This window comes from Chenopodium quinoa, unplaced genomic scaffold (assembly GCF_001683475.1).
Source record: "Chenopodium quinoa cultivar QQ74 unplaced genomic scaffold, ASM168347v1, whole genome shotgun sequence".
Classification (NCBI taxonomy): domain Eukaryota; kingdom Viridiplantae; phylum Streptophyta; class Magnoliopsida; order Caryophyllales; family Amaranthaceae; genus Chenopodium; species Chenopodium quinoa.
Window position 1 is genome coordinate 3,276,011 of NW_018745413.1, and position 25,833 is coordinate 3,301,843.

The window sequence follows — 25,833 nt, forward strand, 5'->3', positions numbered from 1 at the left end:
GGACAGAATTTTTAGAAAGTATGCAATCTCAATTAGTACAACAACTTGCACCAAGCGTAACAACTGCAATTTTGACTCAACTTCGGGATGCTAACCCTGGGATCAATCTTGTTATTCCTGATTTTGCAATTCCATCGGCTCCAAAGGATGCATCTAGTGCGCCACATCTTCTTGTTGACCAAAATGGGAAATCTTCTAAATCTGGTGCCACAATTAATCAGGTAACATAAAATATTTTCTATTGCTTCTCTCTAGCTTTTTTTTTGTTTGCTGGTGACCTGGGAACCTACTGTTGAAAATGTTGAAATGTTGCTGCTGTTGATGTCTTTTTATAGCTTGCTGCATTTCTAAATTATCAATCAATAAGGACAAGATTCTTGAGTTACTACTCATACTTTCTGTTTTCATCATCCAATTCCTAACCCTCAACTTTTTCCTATTTCCACCTTTTTGAGAAAGGTTACGCATGTTTGAAGAAACTTAATACTTGAAACAGCTCCACCTTTTTTTTATAGCATGTCAGGGTCTGTAAAAAAGACATACAAATTACAAAGGTATGAAAGTATAAACGATTCGAGCATGTAAATTTTACAAAGTGTTCCTCAAGTACTGTACAACAAAGTAAATAATTGCTAAGAATAATGCAATCTGGTACAAATCCCTTTGGTAGGAGTCATCCTTTTGAAAGAACTGTAACATAAAAAACAAACACTGTCAAGTTTCAATTAACAACTAGAAAATCATGCTTCAATCTTCTACCATAAGTTACATTATATTGTATCGTGTCATTTTCTACCTTATATGAGCAATTTATGACTGATAATGTCTAATTGTTGATAGCAAGTAAAATGCAGATAGTGAGTAGTCGAGTGTAACAACTAAGGTCTTGTTATCTTCAACTTATTAATCAATAATTTAGGAAATGAAGTTACCTTGGTGGGATCACCAGAAGGGTCAGGGTATATCTCAATGTTTTCCTTAGGGGCAAAGACCTTGCTACCGAGTTTTTTAACAGAATCAACCACATCCTTCCCAGCTTCTTTCGTTGCAAAGAGGCGGCGAGATGCCCAGAGGTCTATTATAATTTATAATTTAGTTTAATTATATTTCTTTTATTTTTTTCAATTTTACGTGTAGGTGAATGGGGAGTCAAATGGAGCGGAAGTATAGTGACTAGCCATCTAACAAATGGTGCATATATGTTGGCGACTCTTATTCAAGTTCCGGCTTTGTGAAGATTTGGATATTTCGGCTTATATATATGTTGACAATTTGTATTTTGGACGATCAAATTAATTATCTAACTTTTATTTATTATTTGTACGGTACGTATGTCATACCAAAAATAGGCAAGTAATATTTTGTAATGTACGTATTTTTCATTATAATTATTATATATAAATGATACTTTAATTTGTTTATGTTAGCATATTTAGATTTGTACCGACTAATTAATATTATATTACCATTCACCCAACAAAATAAAAATAAAAAACCCAATGATCAATCCGTTGCAGTAGATACGTACTCTTACCATTATTGTATCAATTAGCTTCATCCGTTGCAATAGGTTCAATTTCATCATAATTATTAGTCAGTACTCTATTGCCACGGATAATTTATGCCGTTGCAATAGGTTCAATTTCATCATAATTATTAGTCAGTACTCTATTGCCACGGATAAGTTATGTCGTTGCAATAGGTATTGGTCTATTGCCACGGATCAGTGGTGCCGTGGCATTAGGTGTCATAAGACGTTGCATTAGACCTACTGCAACGCCAGCAGATGCTACGGTACATGGCCGTTGCATTAGGCCTAATGCCACAGATTTTGACGCCTAATGCAACGGATTTAGGGGTTGCAATAGATAAAAAATGTAGTAGTGCAAAGATTTGCGGGATTGTGTTTTTTGGGCAGGGCCGAGCCTCATAACGCTCAAACCAACGAACTAGCTATAATAGGGCACTATGTATACGGGTTCGGGAAATTGAACATAGGCAGGTTTATAGTTCACCACCTGAGTCGGCATGCCACAGCCAACACCACTTCCAAGTCCCCTATCCGTTTAGGTGGCCTTATCACTCGAATAGCGGTGAAAAAGGCCGGTTTTGTAGTAGACGGACCCCACCAGCTGACTAACTGTGGACCAGATACCTACATGACTGCTAGGTATTTTGAGGATGTGGGGTGGGTTAGGCCGGATAGCGAGCAGACACCCTTTTTGTGTATACAGACTGGGAACGAGCAACCTTTGCCCATTTTTCCCCTTCCCAGTCCAGACTTGACCGCCTTTCCCCCAGGGCAACTTTCTTACACCTATGATGCTTTAGTTGCCAACGCTAGGGGACAGGCACCACCACCACCAGTTCCACCACCCCAGCCTCAGCCCGAGGTGGCTTTCTCTCCACCTCGTATGTCCAATTCAGTCCCCCATGTTGACTCTGACCCAGTTTGGGATTTCCAGAGTATAGGTCAGGCCCTAGGACGTATTGAGCATTCATAGACTGACCTTAGGAGGATGGTAGGCACTATTGACCAGAGGTTAAGGTACCTGGAGAGGAACCAGGGTAGAGCTCTCTACCCTATGTACGATGATTATTCTCGTCGGGGCAACATTCCCGACGACGCTATTCACCCTGACTAGTTTCAGCCTCCAACCCAGGGGTACGATAGGGATCCCACTGCCCGTGGTATTTACTCTGACTATTCTTCCTTTTTCGGGTACGGGCAGGACATACCTTTCGGGGGACTGGCGGGGGGGGGGGGGGGAGTTTTCACGCTGACTATTTTGGTGGTAGCTCTTCTGGTGCAGGTGGTGCAGGTGGCAGTGGAGGTGCGGGCTTCGGCTCGATGGACGAGGATGATGAGGACTAGCTATGCTGGACTAGTTTCCGAGCCAATGAGGACATTGTCTGATTCTGGCTTGGGGGAGATTTTTGTTTGGTATTTTTCTTTCTATTTTCTTTTATTTTTGGTGTGTTTTCTTAGGTTAGTTTTATTGCTTTCTTTATATATGAAAAATACAAAAAATTGAAAAATAAAAAAATCCAAAAATACGTTCCAATGAATTATAAATTATGTTTCCCTGTGCCCCTTACTTTAGAAAATTGTTTTGATTCTTGGTATTTGATGATAAGCATTATGGATTAGTTGATCATGATATGATGTTTGATTGCCTTGAAACCTTTACATGCGTCAATTTTGTCCAACTACTTGTGAATATAGTGCTTGACTAGTTGTTTTGGTAAGGAATGTGTGATAGTTCCATAATTCCTGGTATGTCAATGAATTTGAGTATTGGTTTGCAACTATAAGTAATGTTTATATGATTCATTATTATGCACATTGAGGAGGACGAAGGCATTTGTTCTTTTAGGTAGCCTCCAGATGATTGTAGATACATTTGTTCCCTTCTTGCTACCCATGTTGTTGCCTTGACTTTTTGTTGTTTATTAGCCACATTACAAGCCTATTTTGCCCCATTGGTTACTAGTCCCAAGCTTGGCTTGGGGGAGCTATTAGTGAGTGAGGTGAGGGAGTTTGTAGTGTGCTTATTATTTGCACAATTTGGATGGGCTTTTGAGAAGTTGTTTGTTTTTTTTATCATGTTTATTTTTGATGAGTTTGAGTGTTATATTTTCTTGGAAAATTAAAGCATGATGTTATGAAAAAAAGAGAAGTTCAAGGAAAAGAATGTGAAAAAATATAAGTGAACTTCAATAGAAAAAAAAGAAATGTTTAAATGATCTAGTTGGAGGTTGATCAAAAGAAAAAATCTGAGCCTCAATGAAATTCAAGTTTGGAAAATAAAGATTGTTTATTCACTCTACTTCTTCATTATTATACCATATGAGTGAAATTGTAAGAGTTGGGATTATTTATTATGATTGGAGTATATTTGGTTGATGTTAGAGTTGGTTAGGTAGGAGATGTTGATCATTATTTATTTTGATCATGGGCTTTATTAGGATTTGCTCCCTTAAGCATAGCTTTACTCTCACTTGTTCCCAAATGATTCCTACCCTTTACCCTAGCCTTACATTACAAGCTTTAAAGACCTTCCGACCTTTGTGCATAGAATTGTATGAATGTGAAAGTGTTGTTTATCAATGCAAGCTATGATTTGGCATATTTCGAGTCGACTAGTAGGATTGAGCGTTCATTGTTTTTATACACACGAGAGTGTGAGTTGGGAGGGCATTGTTCACATTAAAGGGGTAGATGGAGAGCGATTGAGTACATCTTTTACTCGCCACATAAATGAGAGTCGAGTGTGTGAGCACTAGTCTTGAATTCTATATGCTCTTGTGGTTTGCTCTGTTTGACAATTGTTAGGGAAGAAAGGTAATTGGATGGATTTGATTGGTTGACTCTGAAGCGTGTTTATTTGGTTTACCCTGGATCGTTGGTGCTTGATTTTTACTTATTGGGGTGAAGCATATTTATTGATTCATTGATGAGATCTTTGCTTAGGGACAAGCAAAGGTTTGGCTTGGGGGAGTTTGATGTGTTTATTTTTATTATGATTATACCCCGTCCCTTGGTCATAATTAGTAGTGTTTTTGGCTCTTTAGAGCCACTTTTATTACTAATTGGTGTTTTCCAGTGTTTTCGTAGATTTGGTTGACTTTTGCAGGGATTTATGCTTTTGGAGTATTTTCCCGAGATATTTTGGAGCAATCACGAGCATTGGAGAAACACGACCATATTTTATAGCCCAGGGCCGGTTAGAGACATCGAATCGGTGATTAAGGGCTCGGTATAGGTGATACCGGGGCATTTGGACCGAGTATTCAAGACCCAAAGAGGAAACCATGATTGGCCTGAAGAATTGGAGCCCAATCGAAGTCCAAATAGTGGCCCAAATGATCCGCCCGGCCAAAAAGGCTGGCGCCCGGAGGCGCGCCCGGCCGGGCGGGAGAAGCGCCCGATGACGCGCCCGGCCGGGCGCGAGATTGCTATTAGAGATAAAAAAAAAGGTGCGCCCGATCGGGCGCGTGTATATTTAGGAGACGATTAGCGTCGTTTTAATTTGTTTTGGTTTAGGATTTTTGTACGGAGTATAAATACTCCCCCGTAATACGATTTTAGCACCTCTTCTTCTTCTCTTAATTCTTCTTCCTTAGACTTCCTCTCTCTACTTAGACTTCTCTCTCAAAACTCTCTCTCTAAACCTTTGTTTTTATTTCTTTGATTAATTCCAGATTATTTTGGTAACGATTTCTCTTCCCTTAATCTTAGTTATTTATTTTATTCCTTTCATCATGATTTATTCTATTATTTTGATTAGTTTAGTTTTTATTATGTATGAGTAGTTTAATTTCTAGGGTTTATGGGGATCTAATAAATAATATGAAGGGGTAAATTATTGTTGTTGATTATCGATGCTAGATTAATTTCCTATTTATTGGATTAATGCTCTGTGACTAGATTAGGCCTATCTTTTATGCATGAGTTTGACAATATTGATTCAAGAATCGAGAGATGAGAATTAATGTTTAGGTCTAGTTTCAATAGGCAAGTTAATTTATAAATGGTTAAGTCAAGATTCGAGAGATGAGATTTAATACCGATAAATTAATTGTGTGATTGTAATACGTAGCGAAAGCCCTTTACAATCCGGTTAATTGATGCATTGATGATTGACTATTATTGATTGTTGGTATTGCATGATAATTTCTTATTGAACTTTTTTAACGTTTTACAATTGCGGCTTGTAAAAGTATAGCAATATTAAATTGATGAATCGAGCAGATGTTAATTTGATATTAAAGGCTATTTTCAATAAGAACTTAGATCTATATTGCGAGAGCCTGTTAGATCTATGTTGATTAATAAATTGCGAGAGCCTGTTAATCTTGTTATCTATGCAATGTCAATGATTGATTACCCTATTTTACCCCGGAGTATTATTTATTGGTGAACCTATGCCCTAGATCCTTTATATATTATTTTCTCCCTTTCCCTACTCTTTTTAGTTTAGTTTCTTATTCAACTTTAATATTGGTTACTTAAATAATTTATTATAATATTTAATTAGGAGTAAAAAGACTTGTTTCCCTGTGGAGATCGACCCTACTTCCCTATCTACTTTAGTTAGTGATTTAGGTAATTATTTTTTATTAGGGGATACGACTTTACCCTGTCAACGGCGTATCACCACCTCCAACCACCCAAAAAGGCCCTGTAAACCCCAACCAAACCAACCTTCTCAAACCCTAACCCACTGCCACCACCAACCACATCAGACCAACACCGCCACTACAGACCACCACCACCGCCACCCACTAAATTAACCCACACCACAAAACCAAACCTAACCCAGACCCAAACCCCTAACCCAGCCCCGACCTAACCCAGACCCAAACCCCTAACCCAGACCCGACCTAACCCAGACCCAAACCCCCTAAATTCAGACCCAAACCCCCCAAACCCAAACCCGACCTAAAACACCCAAACCCCTCCCAGACCAGAACGAACCCTAACTAAACCAACCTTCGCTCACCACCCAAACCCTAACCCTAACCCTTAGCCCTGGCGACACCCACCACCACCTCCCTCGACCCACCCTTAAACTGACCCTAAAACCACCAACGAGCCACCAAATTTAAAAAAAACAAAAAAAAACTTTAAAACAAAAGAAAGGACATTAAAAACATCAAAGCATACCTTTAATTATGAAATTAGCTTCGAATTTCACCAAATTTAGGTTAATAAGGCTTAATTCGACAATAAAAACTCTAGATCTAGAGTTTTGACTGTCGAATTTAACCTTAAAAACCGTATAAAATAAAAAACGTAAGATAATTGGCGCGGCAAGGGGATTTATAGAGGTTGCAGCGGCGTGAGACGACGGCGGAGAGGAACTACGAAGGAGTGGAAGCCATAAATGAGAGAGAAACAGCGCAACAAAAGAAAGGAGAGAGAATGAAAAGGGGGAAGTGAAAAAAAAACGGCTGAGGGGTGAAATAAAAGGAGGGCTGATTTTAGGGTTTGTAGAATTTTTTTTAAATATATTCCGACGGAATATTCCGTCGGAAATCTCCGACGGATCTTCAAAATCCGTCGTAAATGTCCGACGGAATAAAAATCCGTCGGAATTTCCTATGTTTCCGACGGAATTAGGTGTCCGTCGGAACCAATCCGTCGGAAATAGGCCTATTTCTAGTAGTGGGCCTCTTCTCCGAATTCGTTTGTGGTTCACCGTTATCAGTGGTGTTATTTCTTTTGACTTTGGAGTCAACACTTTGATATCAGGGCTTTTAACTTTATCTTTTGTCTTTTTCTCCTTTGTTTTTTCTTCATCCTCTTTAAGATCTTGGAGTGTTTCCAAACCCGGTGGAAATTGAAGCTTAGTAAAACGGATATTTCTAATGTCGAATGAGTCAACATCGAAGCCAACAAAGTGTTTTTTCTCTACTTCTTCGCCTTCGTCGCCAGTGTCATTAACCTGTAGCTTTCGCTTAGTTGTCGAGACATGTGAGCTAACCATCAACTCGCCATCAGGGCTTAGGAAAGGAGAATACGAACGATTTCCATGCGGAGTTTTACCAACAGTGTCTGCTTCTCCGTCAGTCCTACAATTAGTTGATTCTGGAACCTTGGTTGAACTCTGTGATATACTAGCAGCAACATCGGCAACGAGTTTAGCCAATGTCGACTCTATGTTTGACAGTTTGCAGTGAATATCAATTATTTTTTTCTCCATTGCCTTACTTTTCTGCAACCATAAATCAATTCTAGAGATCATGAGTGATTTAAAAATGGAATTAAACCATTATGAATAAATTTAATTTGCTTAAAACATAAGCCCTATATAGACGAAATCAATGTTTATAAATAATTCCTTCAAAAAGATAAAAAGTTGTTCATCTTTGAACCAATTACAAACGCATAAAAATAAAATTGAATTTAATTTTTAATATTGGTAAAAATACATAGCAAAAAAACAAATTCAATTTCGAGTATACTTACATTGGGTTTTGCTTTTTTAACCATGATTTGAATACCAAAAATAATTGTGCAAACTGTGAAACAAATTCGATTGAAAAGAGTATGCGAGGATGATAAAGATGTGAAGCAAAGAACCCTAACGCTATTGTTTGTAAAGATTTTTTAAAATTTAAAAGATAAAAATCATTTACATTTTAAAGATAATAAATTAGGAAAATATCCTATTTAGAATAACTGATTTCCAATATATAATCTATTCAAAATTTAAAATGATAGAAATTTAGGAAAAGATCATGATTAGAATAAGTGATTTCCAATATTAAAATGCAATTTCTATACTTAAAATATATCGATTCCATAATTTTTGTTTATTGATTAGTTCGAATCATTGTCCAGGTTCATCGTATTATAAATTGCCATCGAAGTAAATTCTATTATAATAATTGGAAATGTCCAATGTTACGTTTGGTCATTATCTTTTTATAATTAATAAAATTCAGTTAAGGTTATGTCATATTTGTATTTGGGTCAATACCTATATCACAAACAGTGTTTATAATTCGACCTTCGATTTTTTGGATCAAAAAAAGTTGTGAAAAAAAATGTGTTACGGTTTCTTCTCAGATTTTCATGACGAACATATATTACCGAAAAACTTAAAATTTTTGATTTCCTATACCTTAAATCGCTATTTTCAAACCCGATGCTTGACTTTGTACAATTAAATTATGTTATTCAAAGATTAAGAACCCACCCATAGGATGAAAGAAACCGATTATATGTAGTTATGTACCATAAAGTTGCGCAATGGCTGTATAAATTTGGCCTATTTTTTCGGTCTCCATTGATGCGCAATTGAAATTAAGGTACATGGAACATAAAATCGTGGTTGATTTCATTATTTGATAAAAAATTTGGATGAACTAGGAAGAACATTGATGAACATCGAAGAACGACGAAGAACAAATTTTCGATTTTTAATTTTTTTTAATCTTAATTTTAGATTTTATTAAAATTAGATTTAGATAAAATAAATTCGAAAATTAAAATAATATTTTCAGAAATTCATTAATTGAAATTTAAAAAATAAGAAAATGAATTAAAGAAGCTAAATACCTTAATTACCCTTAAATAAGGTTTGACCAAGCTAAAAAAATATATCTAAAATCAACCAATGACATTTAAGTATAGCTATAGTCATATTTAAGATGACCATAGTAGAAACATCCCAATTCCGGTGCAGTTTCGGTCGATTTTTCGGTCCAGGTCCATATTTGCACACCCCTATGTACAACGATCATAATTTCATCAAGGGAGAATTTTTAAGATTTTAAATTTCATCACATTTGTCTTATGACCAAGATATCAATTAAAGAGTCAATTATTATTTTAGAAATATTATAAACAATTAATAAAGGTCATATAGTTCATTATACAAGTTATAATGTTACCTTTGTACATAACTCTACTATGAGTTAAAATAAATAAATTAATGTTAAGCTATGTAAAAAAGGCTTTCACATTCACAAAGAAAAATAGCAATCAATCATTAGTTTAGCTAAATCCAATTTCCACACCTTTTCATGCTTACCTAATACTAAATGTACCATTTGATTCCTCTTAAAAAAATATGATATTGAATTGAAAAACAAAAACCCTAAATTACATAATCCAAAAATTAATATAATCAAACAATTACCCATGAGAGAATCCCTTTCTCCATACACATTCCAATTCAGTAAAACATTCCTTCTAAACACAACCCAAGAAAGTAAGATTGCAACTAAAGAGAGAAAAAGCAAACAAACTAATCTTCATATATGTAAAGAAAATATAAAAATGAAATCACTATATTACATTAATATATGAAATCAAATATAAATAATAAAAAAAAAACTCACTTTTGCTTTAAGAGAGCAATATTTCTTACATATCCCACCACTTAACTTTAACTTTGTTGGTAGTAAGACTAATTGTTTGCCAAAAACAACAACATTCATTCTTAACAGAATCTTACTTACGGGCAGCTTTGCTTGACCATTCGGGCAGACGGGCAGCTCTGTTTTCGCTGACCTGGTCGTTTTGCTTTAAAGAGTTAAAGCAAAACGACATTACTCCTTTCTTTATCATTCCTTGGGCCCTTGCCCCCCCTCTTCTCGTTGTGTTTAGGATTCAATTCTATTATGGCCCACAAAAATAAATAAATAAATAAAAAATTAAAAAAAATAAAGAATGGAAAATCTCATTCTTCTTCATCCAATTGCACTTTATTCTGTTCAAAATGCTTTGATTTTACCAATAAAAACGAGCTTTCCTTTTTTCTTTGGTTTGTTATTTTCTCTCTCTAAAGTTTCTCTCACTAGAATTTCTACTAGTAGAAGTAGTACTGAAATTTTTTATTGCGGCATTGTCTTGTTTTTAAGTTAAAATCCATCAATCTTATTACTTCCTCACGCATTAAAGTGTGTTCATTCTTTGTTTTCTCTCTCTAATTTCTCTTTCTAGAAAAAAATTTACACAGAAAAAATAATTTTTTTTCCCATTTATTTGGTTACCACTTGTGGGAATTTTAGTGGGTTTTTATTTTTGTAAACTGGGTACTGTATTAATTTTGTACATTATATTATATGAGAGAGACAAAATAATTAAGGTAATAATTAACATAATTAGAGAGTATTTTTGAAGAAAGAGTGAGGTGGGAGGGGGGAGTAGGTTGAACAAAGAGCTGTATGAAGAATTGGTGATACAATGAGAGATGAAAAACCCAAGAAAAGCAAGGTTTTTAAAATTTTCCACCATTTTTTTTTTTTTTTGCTAAATTTAGCTATTTTTTTAACTGTATTTTTGAGATGATATAGTGTTGGTTATTTAAATTAATTAATTTTTGTTTTGTGGGGTTGAAGCTTTGGTGGTCGAAGTCTCTGATTAAAAAATGGTTCAATATCAAGACTAAATGCGAGGAATTTCCTGTTGTTGATGATCTTGCTTATGGAGGTATGATAGTTAGCTTCTTAATTTCCATAATTTCCAATTTTATTGTTTTGCATTTTGCGGAATTTTGAATTTAGACTCAAATTTAAATCGGTCCAGATTTAGTTGTTATATTACAGGTTCAAATCGAGTTATAAATGTGACAATTAATTCCGGATGGAGGGAGTATTTTTGTATTGTCTACCTTAACCAGTTAGTTAGAGGCTAAATTTTGTTTTTTTTGTTCTTTTATGGGAGAAGGGTTGGTAGTCTTATTTGGTAATAGTACCAAGTATGCTTAAAAATTAATGATTGGCTGAAAATAAAATTTTCTAAATTGTCTATTTTGTCTTGTTATAAGACTTATAACTATTGTGTTTTTATTTAATTTGGACGGTTTATGTTTATTGATTAGAAAGCATTTGAGTATATTACTGTTAAATGTGATTTGTTGAAGATGTGGTTATAATTTAAAGTTTGAATTATGGTAATTCAGGAGGTGAAGTGGAGTGGAGAAGTAGCTTCTCAGAGAGGGAGCCATGTAATATCAAGAAAAGCAAAACAGGTAAAATTATAGATTAAGTATAATTTACAAGTATGTGATGAATTTTGATCACTAAAGTAGTGGTGTAATTTCATGGATGCTTTTTATATTTAGTGACAAATTGTCATTCTTGTTTCCCATTATTGGTGGTGCAGAGAAATTTAACATCAACTCGGATCGGATGCGACTTGGCAAGGAATATCTTGAGCATCCTAGGATCATAGATGTCCAGAATCATAGGTAGTTTAATCTATTTGTGTTTTAAACCCGAATCCATTGGCCTTTGAAAGAATATATACTTATACAGTTTAATTGGGTTCAGTGTTTTTGTAGCAACATGGAATGTGGGTGGGAAATCACCACCAAGTAATATGAACCTTGATGATTGGCTTCACGCCTCACCTGCTGCTGATATTTATGTTCTTGGGTATGTGATCATGTTGCATTTCAGCTGCGAGATTTGGTGAATTTGATGTTCTTGTTGCTGATGTATAATTGATGCTAGAAGTTTAAATAGTTTATCTTTCAGATTTCAGGAAATTGTGCCCTTAAATCCAAGCAACATATTAGGAGCTGAAGATAATGGTCCCGCTAAAAAATGGGTCAACCTAATAAGAAAGACATTAAATAACCGTCCTGGGATTTGTGGAAGCAGTGGTAACCATACTCCGTCCCCTGTTCCTAATCCAGTTGTTGAAATAAATGCTGATTTTGAAGGGTCCGGTCGCCATAGAGCTGCATCTTTCCTCCCTCGCCGATCATTTCAAGCCACAGGAAGTAGGAAGATGGACAATGACCCTTCCACATCACAGCCTCGACTTGAAAGGCGCTATAGTGTTTGTGACCGGGCTATATTTGGTAACAGACCGAGTGATTATAGACCAAGCAATTGCAGACCGAGTGATTACAGGGCAAGTGATTGCAGACCAAGTGATTATAGGCCTAGTGATTACAGGGCAAGTGATTATAGGGCAAGTGATTATAGGCCTAGTGACTATAGGCCCAGTGATTACAGGGCAAGTGATTATAGGCCTAGTGATTTCAGGCCAAGTGATTTCTCTAAATGGGGTTCATCTGATGACGATTATGGTCCGGGTGATTCACCAAGCACAGTTTTATTTTCACCGATGTCATGTAGTGGATCTACCCATAGTGACATCTGCTACCGACAGCCTAAGCAATCACGATACTGCTTGGTGGTAAGCAAGCAAATGGTTGGGGTATTCCTCACAGTATGGGTCAGGAAAGATTTGAGAGAGAACGTACGAAATGTGAAAGTCTCTTGTGTTGGTAGAGGATTAATGGGTTACCTTGGAAATAAGGTACCTAAACTTTTTACTAAGTGCTAGTGCACACACTTGTTAATTCTTGTTGAAAATCTGTAAAATTGGTTAAGGAGAGAAATTATAGAAATGTGATATCCTGATCTTCTTCTGTAGGGTTCCATTTCAGTCAGCATGTTGTTGCATCAGACCAGCTTCTGTTTTGTCTGCAGCCATTTAACCTCAGGACAGAAAGAAGGCGATGAGCTGCGCAGAAATGCTGATGTCATGGAGATCCTGAGGAAGACAAGGTTTCCACGCGTCAGTAATGTGGGTGATGAGAAGTCCCCTGAAACAATTGTTGAGCATGAGTAAGATCCTTTGTAACAAACATAGATTATGTTCATTTAGTCGACATTTTTATCTATCAAATAATTAACAAAATTTCTCCAATTTTCTGTGACCTACAATTAAATGCAGTCGAGTCATCTGGCTTGGGGATCTAAATTATCGGTTAACACTCCCATATCGTTCAGTCAGGGCACTCGTTGAGATGCAAAACTGGAGGGCATTGCTAGAGAGAGACCAGGTTTAGTACTTTCCTGAATGCCTCTTAATGTTTTAATGAGATAAGCTGTTAACATCCTATCACAACTATAATTTGGTTTCATTTGCAGTTGCGTACAGAACAAAGAAGAGGCCGTGTATTTAACGAGTGGAAAGAGGGAAGTATATATTTCCCACCAACTTACAAGTATTCTCACAACTCAGACAGATATGCAGGGGATGATCTGCATCCTAAGGAGAAAAGAAGAACACCAGCTTGGTAAGTCTAATCCCTTAAAAAAATTCAGGGATATCCGAGCACACTTATTCCAAATCGAAAAAAAAGTTAACAAAAAGCTATGAGTTTACAATCTGCTTTGGAAAATGTATATTTTTGAAGGTGTGATCGAATATTGTGGTACGGAAATGGCCTGCACCAGTTGTCATATGTCCGCGCTGAGTCAAGGTTTTCAGATCATAGACCAGTTTACAGTATATTTTGGGCCGAGGTGGAATCGATCCCAGCCAGATTAAGGAGAAGCATGAGTTGTGCTAGTTCCAGAGTAGAAGTTGCTGATCTCTTGCCTTACTCACATGGCTATACCGAACTTTGCTTTTTCTGAGGAATTGGGTTGAGCAAAAGACATCATCAAGTATTCACTCTTTTATTTCTTTTCTGAATCTTCTGCATCTACCTTACTTCCGAGACAAGAGATGCCTGTTAATGTTCTTACCTTATTAACTGTGTTATCTTACTGACAGAATGATCAAGCTCAGATGCTACTCCATCTCTGCCATTCAGAATATTTTACTGGTAAGATTCCTTGTACTATATTTGAAGTCTCTTTCCTCTATTTTATGTTATAGTTGTGTAATTAATTAAAGCATGTTAAGTTACCGCGTAAAACAAAATTCTACTAGAAACCGAACCTCATTCTCTAGCTACCACAAACCACCCTATCACGATGGTCCTTAAAACAAATATAGTACTATTAGGTTGCGGCAACCACAAGCCATCCGTTTGTTGATGGCTAAAGTGGTTCCGTGACTAAGATCACAACGTGACCAAACCCAAGATCTAAACCTGAAATTGTTTAACATAAGAGAGGAATGAAAAGGAAAACTGTTCTAGGGCATGCTATTTTTTTTAGAGAGACAAATATTCAGAATTTGTTGCACATTTCCATTAACAACTAAGATGATGGTCCCCATTTTTGCAGGCGGGAATAGCTTTGAACAAACTCAATTCCTTGACATGATGCAGACATTTCCTTGCTCATTGTTCGAAAAAGGTGCCTCTTGTGCTTCTCTTTTTGGCTTATCTACTCTTTTCATCTAATCTTGTAGTATTAGTGTTTGCTAACTAATCTCTCTTTCGACTGTCTTATTACAGGTGTAAATTCTGCAATTTTGTAAACAAGACCACGACTCGAAATTGTACATAAGTATGGGGTTAATATTCATCTCAAAACGAAGCTAACAAGATTCAACACGAAAAACTTTTTGCTGACCAAGCTAATCAATTTAGGGTATTCCTTTATTTTTTGTAACTTTTTTTTTATGGGTGAAGTTTAATTTTGCTGACTATGATTTAGTGGGGTTCCCCATTTTATTTTTATTTTTTTGATTTTAGGAAAAAAGAGATAGGAGCTTAGTGATTTGATTAGGCATTCGTTGTGAAAGTGATGGAAAATCAATAGAAAAATAGTATTTATCGTACAAGTTTAATGATAGTGAGATATTAAGAGGTTTTATTTTAATTATTTTTACAAGTATATAATATAATATGGGAACTAATCATTTCCCTGAAAAAGGTTGGGTATTCTCTTGATTATCCCCCAAAGTCCACTGCTTCTGTATGTGTTTGCTTTGCCTTTTGCTTTTCCCGCGAGGTGTCCCCAACACCCTTGAAATGCACTAGACAACGTTACAGGTTTTGGCACCAAAATCTGGAAACTCATTATTTCTCTATTTTTACAGTATTTAATATCAAACATTCTTTTTACATCATGAAATTTTATTTTTTGATTTGTGCATTTTTATTGGAGTCAAAGATTTACTACTCCGTATTATTCTTAACTTTTGGCTTATGTATCAGACTATATCTTATGAGACGGTTCATCTTTCATATTCTTCCTGTTATCATCGGTTTATTTAAGGTCAATGGTAACTTTTAAAGGAACATTTCAACCAAAAGTTTAAGATTACAAGTCACCTGACATGAGAGCCTTGTCATTTTGTTCTTTACGCATATACAACATTTGATGATGCATATTATGTGTGCTGGATACTTAAAAGAGAAGTTGTTTGTATTGTGAAGTGCATGTGTAATTAAGGTACAAAATAAGGATAAGGTACAAAATTAAAGGATTAAGGATTAAAAATCTAAGAGATTAAGGTGCATAATAAAAAAACATTGGAGTATACCAGTTATAGATTCCCCTAAAATGTAAGGTTTTGAAGTTGCAAATGTTGAAGCGGGGACCTTTGCTTTTGAAGACGGAGACTAAACCACTGTAATCAAGTCTCTTACCAGACACTAAACAATAAAGATAGTGAAATTTGAGATGGATCATGAATTTGGATGAATCTTCAGCATTTTGACTAATTAATCCAAAATTTGACCATAACTTTTAATTCCATTTATGTTTTTTTTGTTTAGTAAGGTGGCAACAAATTTTTGAATCTAGAGATGTCAATGGGGTGGGTAGGAGGAGGACGATACCTTCACATCCATCCCTTCACATCCATCCCCGCTTAAGAAATCTTATACCCATCTCCCCGCCCCACCACTCATGGCATATACATTACTTGCATCCATCCTTGTCTCAACGGGTAGAAGCTTAAATTCATCTCCACAACCACCTACTTGGTTATCCATATCCGCTAATTTCTACATTTTTAAACCAAAAAAAGTTTATTAAGTACCACATGATTTTCATCGATGTCTAGTTTAGACAAGGCAAGCGCTGTATTAGAAGTTACGAGGTGTCACGAACACGAATCCGCCAAACAGCAGTACGACTGTCTAGCCCCTTCAAGCCCAAACCACAAGGAGAAGCACTTCAAAGCAAATATGAAGAATTTCATATCCCACCAACATGGTACAAAACACTTTCTTCCCTCAAAATAGAAGAATGAGAAAGTAAATTAAGCTTTTTACAATGCCTTAGCATTAAATCCAACAATAGTAGTCTGACTAGTCTCTTCAGTAATCTCTCTCGTAACTCATCTGTCTCAAATTGTGAAATTGCAGCCTTACTTTGTAGGAAAGGTTTCAATTTAGGTATATGATTTAAGAGAGAACAGAGATTCAAAAGATCTAAACATTTCTTGACATTAAAAGTTATGTAAAATAAATGAAGCCCCAAGGAAAATCTTACATTTTAACATCATATGAGTAAGATTTTGGATTAAAAGAATCAACGAACTATACAAAGTTGGTACAAGAATGCAGTGATGTTAATTTTGATCTGAGATAACAATAGTACATGCAAGTCCTGTTGTTATTAACTGTACCACAACCCATAGAATAGCTTATACTAATCAAGTTTTTGTTCGTAAAACAATTGAAACATACAGTTTTACAAAATCCTGCCTATAATCTCAGATAGGGTGATTGAAAACTGACAACATACCCACCTTGTAGTATTCGAAAATTGCCTATGCGCTTTGATTTCTTTGGAGCTGTGAATACAAGCAAATTACTCCCTTTTTTTTTTTCCTATTATCCTCTTCATTTTCTATTTGGAACTTAAAGATCGAATTCTTGCAGCTACAGTCGGTATACATGATGATGAGGGGAATAATCGAAGTCAATAGATATAAATAACAGGAGATCAGGATCATAAACCAGGTTGGACATCATATCAAGGCTAGGATTTTGATGTATTTAAAGTATATATAAATATAGTATTTTAGAACTGTTAGACCAGACCTATAATTGAAATTGTCTGCAACGTACCATACATAAAGAAAAAGAAGATGAAAGCTGAAGATTTCGGTGCTTCAGTGTCCCAATACTCGAATCTTAATTGATTCAATAAATTCTTATGAAATAAAGCAGCAGGAAACATAAACTTTTTACCAAGTACTTAAACATTCATCAATGTATAAATTGCCACTAATGTCACAAAATATGCACCAACATGTATCATCAATATATATATCTTATTTTCGCTATCCATCCATGCTCAAGTAACTTACTAGTACAATTGTGTCTGACTCTGTCCTGACTCCTAATAATATAGGTTTTGGAGAATTTTACAGATTTGTGTAAATTCTACTAACTAGTAATACTGCATCAGACATAATAAAAATCAAAGCAACCGAACAAAGATTAATAAATGTTAAATGTTATGCTTAAATCTTCTCTGAAACAAAAATTAAGCATCACGTACAAACGACATAGAATTGAAATCTACATCATAATTTCTAGGTGCTAATTAATAATGCTTGCTATGTTTTGAATATTATAAATCGTTAGAGTAGCTAGCTATAACCATAAATCTAGTGAATAGCTACAAAATAGATGTACTTATATTCTAATTAAGCTTGTTGTTCAACTTCAATTACTTTCTAATCACTTTGCAATGCTATTCACGAATGCTTCACTGACTGTAGAATCCAAAGTATATATCTCTTCTTTCTCCTCGGCTTCAATGTACTTATTACGACAGTAGTTGCTGCAGAATGCCTCTAAGTTCCTGCGTGCAAATAACAATCATACTGATAAATTTTAGCGAATAAATCCTAGCATACTCTTTTCCAATTTACATAAACTTTTCACCAATACGAGCAAATAATACGGAGTAATAAGAATCGGAGATAGTAGATGATGTGGGTATGCATGCTAAGATTGTTAACGTACAAAAGGTTTTAGAAAAAATACCTGTACATGTAAACATTAACATTGTCACCCATCATCCTCTGACACATCAAACAAGACTTCAAAAATCCCCCAAATGAATCAAAATCAACATTCTTGTAATTTTCTAAGCACTTGCTGGTAAAAGTAGCGCGATTTTGTGTAACCGGTTCAGCCTCCCTTGGACACTTTTTAGTATAATCCGTTGCTTCTATTGCTACATTGCTAGTCATAATCATTGGTGCCGGCGATCTTGGTGCATTCTCTCGTGGTCTAGCATCGATGTCGGGATTGTTATTCGAACAAGTTAATTCTGGACGGTTCGACATTGGTAGTGATTAAGGAACTTGGAATTCAAATTTGAGAGTGGATGAAAACAATTACTACTTGAATTAGAGAGTGTTACGATGATGTTATGTTTTTAGATGTTTTGTTATTACATCGTATATTTATAGTTGTAATAATAAGATGATTGTTTGTCTCATTTTTTCTTTCTATAATTTTGAGTTTCCTTATTTGAAATTATCTAGCTGTTAGTCTCATTTTTTCTTTCCATAATTTAAAAAAAAAAAATTTTAAGGAAACTTTTCTTTCTATAATTGGATTATACTGATTTTGTATGATCTTTTATTTACCTTTACTAACACATGCATTCTTATTTTTTGCCAAAACACATTTTTTTTTTTCATATTTATTTTAATCATTATTTTTAAGGAAATATGAGGCGTGTCAGTTTTTTTTAAGGAAATATGAGGTGTTATAAAAAAGTCTGATTCTAGATTATTTACATATTCTTTTGATGATTAACACGATTCTCTATTATTTTTAGGCAAAAAGTAGCGATTTTTTTTTTTTTTTTTTTTTTAATTTATTTTTTATATTGATTGGAACTTAAGATGTAATTATGGATTGTAATTGATTTTGCTGAATCACCAATATTTTTTGTAATAACTTTATTAATTATAACCATTACTTCTCATTTGACTTACCTATCTCGTAAAAAAAATACCCGTACCCGTATTACCCTATAATAATCTTACATTATTTTTTTTGGAAAAATTTAGATTGCATCCTAACGTAAGTGTTAACCTTTTATGCTAAGTTCAAGAGCAATAGTTTATAGAGAAACTAAGCTGATTTAGGAAAATATACGCATCCTAAAAATATAATATTCCAAAAAAATGTGAACTCTTTTGATTATTTTTCTCACTTTTCGAAATTCCATTGCCGTGTTATAAAATCTTGATTAATAACAAATTTCTTGCTTTATAATCAACACTAGCTTTTCAATCCATGCGAATTGTTTGAACTTGCTACTCCCTCCATGTTTTTTTTTGTAAGTGTTACACTTACCAAATTCGGCTGTGTTTTAAGTGTTATACTTCTATTTTTGACAAAAAGCTACATTAAAATATTATCTATCTCTCTTCATTCATGGTCCCCACTCAAACCCACAACAACTTTTTTTTTTTTTTTTTTATTATTATATCTCTCCTCTCACATTCATTACTTTTCAATAAACAATTAATTCCACTATCTTTCTTTTACAATTTTTTAATAATCCTAATACTCCAAGTACTCCACTTACCTCTTATTTTATTTAAGTTAATTAAATTGCCTAAAACCAATTTTATATTGATTTTTCCCAAATTAATAATTTCCACTTTTTGACATTTATATTGATTCTTCCCATGCGTTTTTTTTTTCCGGCTCATTTCTATTTTTTTGACATTTATATTGATTCTTCCCAAATTAATAATTTTTACTTTTCGACATTTATATTCAATTAGATAAAAGTAACTCCCATAAAAAATTGGTTAAGAACAATTAATATATGGATTATTTTTCCTACAGAAAGTTAATAATATCTTATAAATTTGACTAATTTTATATGATTGTAATACAAAGTATTTCGTGTACATGTATAATTTATACTACGTATGTGATAATAACTCGGTACAAAATCTATAGTTATTCAAAATTTTGTTGGTAACTTTTTATACACAATCACAATACATTATGCAAAAAATTAACCTGATGTGCTATTATCAGCTTAAAATTAGTTTGAGTTTCAGGTTGATAGGTGTATAATTTTTTTTTTCGATCCTTTGGTTTAGTGCTACCCCTAGTTTAATATCCTGGATCCGCCACTACCTAAAACTATATGCCGGTCAAACTGTAGCACTTAAAAAAAACACAGAGGGAGTATCAATAATTAACCAAAAGATAGGATTACAATAGTTAATTAGACTTAAGTATGGGCCGTAAGGGTGTACACTAGTGGTTATCAAAATTTAATAAAGAATATGGGCCTGTTCACATTTACTGAACTGAGTTGAAGTGAACTGAACTGAACTGATTGGAGCTGAGCTGAGCTAAACTGAACTAAGCTGAAATGAATATTTTATTAGAGAGGGAAATTAAGAGCTGAACTGAACCACTAGTGGAAAAATCCTCAAATTTCAAATGTCCGTTACAAATAACTCATTATTCGTAACTGACATTTCAGATGTCCGTTACGAATAAACCCTTATTCGTAACTGACATTTCAGATGTCCGTTACGAATAACCCATTATTCGTAACGGACATTTTAAATGTTAGTTACGAATAAGGGGTTATTCGTAACGGACATCTGAAATGTCAGTTACGAATAATTGTTTTTTGTATTAAAATAAGTCCTTATTCGTAACGGTTACCTAAAACGCTCGTTACGAATAAGTGATTATTCGTAACGGACATTTAACATCTTAAATGTCCGTTACGAACATAGTTTTATTGTATGTAATTTAACACTTATTTGTAACGGGCAACAAAAGTGCCCGTTACGAATAACTGGTTATTTGTAACTGACAATTTTGCTGCCCGTTACAAATAATTACAAAATTAAATTTTCATTTTATTTAATTTCGACAACATGTATTTATATATAATTAATATATATTAATTAAAATCTGTTATAATATACCTGTTACTGTAAATAAGCAATTATACCGAACAATCTTTCGTAAAAATTAATACGACGTAATATAAAAACAGAAGTAGTAACACATTACAAATAAAAACTTGTATAAATTTATCCAACATATACAACAACACTAAAAATATTACGTTTTCTACCTAAGCTAATAGTTATGCATTCAATAAATATTTACTTCTAAAGTATTGCGCCCATTGTTCTCGAACCACATTCAACTTGTCAACATCATACGGGGCAGTCCTTGGACAAAAATCCTATTGAAAAAAAAAAAACATATGAAAGAGGTTACAAAATAAAAACAATCCATAATAAAAACAATCATTAGAATAAATGTGATGAACCAAATTATAGAAATAAAACTCATAATATAGAAACAAAACACATAACATCTTTAATTGACTTATATTTTGATTTCTATGAGTTGAAATCAATAAAAAGTTAACATTTACTCACTTTTGGGAGCGTATAGAGCCAAAAAGGTTTCAAAATTGTGCTAAAAGACTTCTATCTTTCCCATCTTTCAAGTATTAGTTCAAATTAACACAATGTAACACATAACATCCTTAATTATCTTAGTTTTTGGTTTCTATGAATTGAAATCAATGAAAATTGACCACTATCTCACTCTTGGGAGCGTATAGAGCCAAAAACACTTCAAAATTGCCTAAGGGACTTCTACCTTTCCCATCTTTCAAGTATTTGTTCAAATTAACACAATATAACACTAAACATCCTTAATTACCTTATATTTTGGTTTCTATGAATTGAAATCAATGAAAATTGACCATTATCTCACTCTTGGAGCGTGTAGAGCCAAAAACGCTTCAAAATTGTCTAAGGGACTTATACCTTTCCCATCTTTCAAGTATTTGTTCAAATTAACACAATATAACACTAAACATCCTTAATTACCTTATATTTTGGTTTTTATGAATTGAAATCAATAACAATTGACCATTATTTTACTCTTGGGAGCGTATAGAGCTAAAAAGGTTTCAAAATTTGCAAAAAAAAAAACTACTAACCTCTTCTAAGACACCTTTGCACTCCAAGTGAGAAGTAACAATCTCATACATGTATCTCATAATGTAGTAGCCACATTCAACGCCTCCTTGTTGTTGAGCACACTAGTATATATAACAAATAGTTATAAATTTTGTTTTCAAAGTGAACAATGTATAACAATATGAGGTGAGTAGTGTATATATTTACCTCCATTTGTATGAATTTCAATTTTTGCCTTTGTGATTTCAATTCACTCCCTCTGAGATTCGCCCGATACACTTTATAAGCCCTACAAAAATAATATATATTCTAACACTTAGAACAAAATAATCTACAACACCACATACAAAAATGATATAGAAACTAGGGCATAATTTCAAGGTTGTGGCTCACGTCATCATAATCTCGGCAATTTTCAATTTTCATGGATTTTCTTTAGGTAGCTTCATAGAGTCAAACTCATAAGCTAAACCTAATTGTAGATCGACCACCACAAGAACCCAAATGACCACTACATCATTTAAGAGAAAAACACAAGTTAGAGTATTAGAAAATTGGTGAAAAACATATCATTTATATGATTAAGTTTAGTGGCAATATAAAAAACATATTTCGAACCTTGCGACATATGGAGCCACGATGAATTTGCAACGTTTACCCGTCTTTCTTACTTCATGCAAAAATTCATATATGGAGTAAGTATGAATTAATTGATTGATAGAAGGTGCTACTATTCATCATGACACTATTATATAAATTTATAGGTTCTGTATTTAAGATTTAACTGATTGAATAAGTAATGTGACGATCAATAGACAATGGCTCAAACTTTCTCGAAAAAAATTGACACATTTATATAATTTTTTTGACCAAAGGAAATGTTCTTACCTGAAGGTGGAGCGCTACTGAGAACAGAACCCGAATAAGTTGTACCATTATAGGCTGGTAGAGCCTCAGCAAATCCATCCCATCTTGGACGTTGCAAGAATTTCACTTTTCATCGAGCAATTTCTGAAGCAGAAGCCAATTGGGCACGACCACTGGCCACATCTACAGTAGCAATTGAAGACACTACTTTTTGGATAGCAATGTTAAGAGCATTGTTAGAGTTTTCTGACTTCTGATGAGAAGTAGAATAAGTGGTGGTTTCTGATGGTCTCCTACAGGAAATGTGAGAGGCCACAGGACAGTGAGACGGCCCAACAGAAGAAGCCCAAGTGGAGGCACTCCGAGGTGCCAGTGAGGCAGACATATTGAAAGCAGCAGGAGGAACAATGGAGTCTTTCATAGATGTAGTGCTAATACTAGTAGCATCACATACTGATTGCATATCTGGTGGCAATGTTATCAGCAATGGAATAATCTGGCGCCGCCAGAGAAGTAGAATCAACAGTATATTCAGATGGCCACCTGCCAGAAATGTCTGAGGCAGTTGGATAGAGAGATGGGGTCTTCAATCATGACAGCAGTTTCTTGTGCAAACGTATCCTGCAAAACTAACTCTTCTTTATCTCCATCAGCCTCGACTTTTTCGCCTATCTTTGTTGCTTCATTAGATGTCTGTGGTATCGAATTAGCAGGAATTCCAGATCTCCTCTCCCTCTGCTTTTGTAGCAATTTCATCTCCTCTAATGCCAACCTACTCAAATCAACACTTGCAAGTCAAACCTTAGAATAGAGAAACGGCAACATGCTTGAAGAGAAATACTCCCTGCTGCCCATAGTGACTAACTACATCAATACAAAATAACATATAAATGCTACCCAACAAAACGGAACGAATTGTAATTAACATTGTTTTCATTCTTACAATTCTTATCATCCAACTTCCCACTCAAACCAACAATGTGAATGCATACGCAAGTAATCCGAAATGTTCGGGACATCATAAGATGAAATTAACACTGCACTTACTCCTACAAACATAATCATATTCTAATTTCTAACCTTTAACATTCACATAATGTTTCAAAATGCGCAAACATACAAAGTAATTAACCAACAAATGCAAAATATATATAGTAGAAGCAAGATAAGGAATGATGAATAGTAGCACCTTCTATCAATCAATTAATTCATACTTATTCCATATAACAAGTACAAATTCTAATCTTATTGAAGCAAACCTATTAGAACTATACAGAGTTACAGAAGAACAGGCCACTCTGGTCTGTTTGTAGCTCACCAGTAACTAAAATTCATAGTTGCACTCAAAAAAATACCAGTACATTTCAACCTCACTTTAGACAATCCACCAAACAGTCAAAAATAATGCACGTAGAAGTTCCTAGTGCAGGGAGAAGTATTGCAGGATTAATTTGGGGAAAAAATCAATCAATTAATTCATACTTACCTCAAAATTCAAAGGCTTTTAAACTAAAACATAATAAAGCCCAAAACAAATGGAAAATAGTAAAATCAATCGATTAATTTGGGGAAAAAAAAATAAAACCTATAATTAAGTAATTGCAATTAAGCAAACTGAAATAAGGGTGACGAAATTGGGGGAGGAGAGAGAAAGAGTACGCTTTAATGGAGAACTATGAGCGCTTCAATGGAGAACTCAGACAGCGCTTCAATGGAGAACTCAAAAAGCCCTTCAATGGAGAACTCGGAGTGCGCTTCAATAATGGAGAACTCAAAGTGCGCTTCAATAATGGAGAACTCAAAGTGCGCTTCAATGGAGGAGAAGAGTGAGAATGAGAGGAGCAAAAGATTGAACTGAGCTTGGAGCTCCTTCAATGGAGTTGAGGGAGGTGAGGACGACGTTGCGCGCGGGAGTTGCTTCAATATTGGAGAGAGAAAGAGGAAGGAGTGAGAAAGGGGAAAGTAAAAATTTAGGGCTTACTTTAAAACCTTATTCGTAACGGACACCCCATGTTAGTTACAAATAACAAGGTCAAAATTCTGTTGACTTTTCTATTTGTAACGGGCAATATTTGTTGGTTACGATTAGTTAGTTAATCGTAACGGGTAGAATAATGCCTGTTACAAATAACAACTTATTCGTAACAGGCACCAATCTGTCCGTTACGAATAACAACTTATTCGTAACGGGCACCAATTTGTCCGTTACGAATAACCCTTTTCCTGCCCAATTCACAACTTTTTTGTAACGGACATTGAATTTTCCCGTTACGAATGACTTAATTGTAACGGAAAATCATATGTCCGTTACGAATAGCTGAACTAAACTATTTGGAGCTGAACTGAACTGAACTGAACTGAACTGAAATTAAGTAAATGTGAACAGACCCTATATCTTTAATAAAAGTTAAAACTATCTACAGTGGTACTAATGGAAATTTCTCTTCTTTTTAACTTCCTTAAACAATTAAATTGTTTTAACATATATTTAATCTACTTATTATCAAATAATTTTACAGTTAAAAAGGATTTTTTCTTCAAATTAAAAGATCGATCCATAAAATGGGAAAAATGAAAGAAAATTAATAAAGGAGGCTGAGGTACTAGTTTCTTTATTTATATCATAAACACTAGGATAAAAGAGTGGTAACTACACCCTTTAAGTCTTAAACAACATGGCATAGAAGTTACAGATTAAAGTACCTTGAAAACAAAAAGATAAAAGAGTGACTGACAATTCATGCAACTTACTACACTTCATAGTTACATTCATGATTAAACTACGTACCATACCATGCATACCAACCACATACTTCCTATTTTCATTAATCACTTTCAAC

General features: G+C 34.4%; 1 protein-coding gene across 1 annotated transcript; it reads left to right on the forward strand.

Annotated features, from left to right (window-relative positions):
• Nucleotides 1-10,268: 10,268 nt before the first annotated feature.
• On the forward strand, nucleotides 10,269-14,995 carry LOC110713376 (type IV inositol polyphosphate 5-phosphatase 7-like). The gene is made up of 13 exons (XM_021891830.1): nucleotides 10,269-10,732; nucleotides 10,858-10,948; nucleotides 11,421-11,489; nucleotides 11,624-11,708; nucleotides 11,791-11,895; nucleotides 11,998-12,790; nucleotides 12,908-13,101; nucleotides 13,211-13,319; nucleotides 13,408-13,556; nucleotides 13,677-13,929; nucleotides 14,039-14,090; nucleotides 14,497-14,568; nucleotides 14,670-14,995. Exons 1-10 carry the CDS (start codon nucleotides 10,703-10,705, stop codon nucleotides 13,897-13,899), a joined length of 1,848 nt encoding a protein of 615 aa, XP_021747522.1. The 5' UTR covers nucleotides 10,269-10,702; the 3' UTR covers nucleotides 13,900-13,929; nucleotides 14,039-14,090; nucleotides 14,497-14,568; nucleotides 14,670-14,995.
• Nucleotides 14,996-25,833: the final 10,838 nt, after the last annotated feature.

Coding starts and splice junctions, on each gene's coding strand:
- LOC110713376 (XM_021891830.1), top strand. CDS start 10,703: ATGAGAGATGAAAAACCCAAGAAAAGCAAG. Junction 11,709..11,790: donor ATAGATGTCCAGAATCATAG/GTAGTTTAATCT, acceptor AATTGGGTTCAG/TGTTTTTGTAGCAACATGGA. Junction 13,102..13,210: donor GAAACAATTGTTGAGCATGA/GTAAGATCCTTT, acceptor AATTAAATGCAG/TCGAGTCATCTGGCTTGGGG.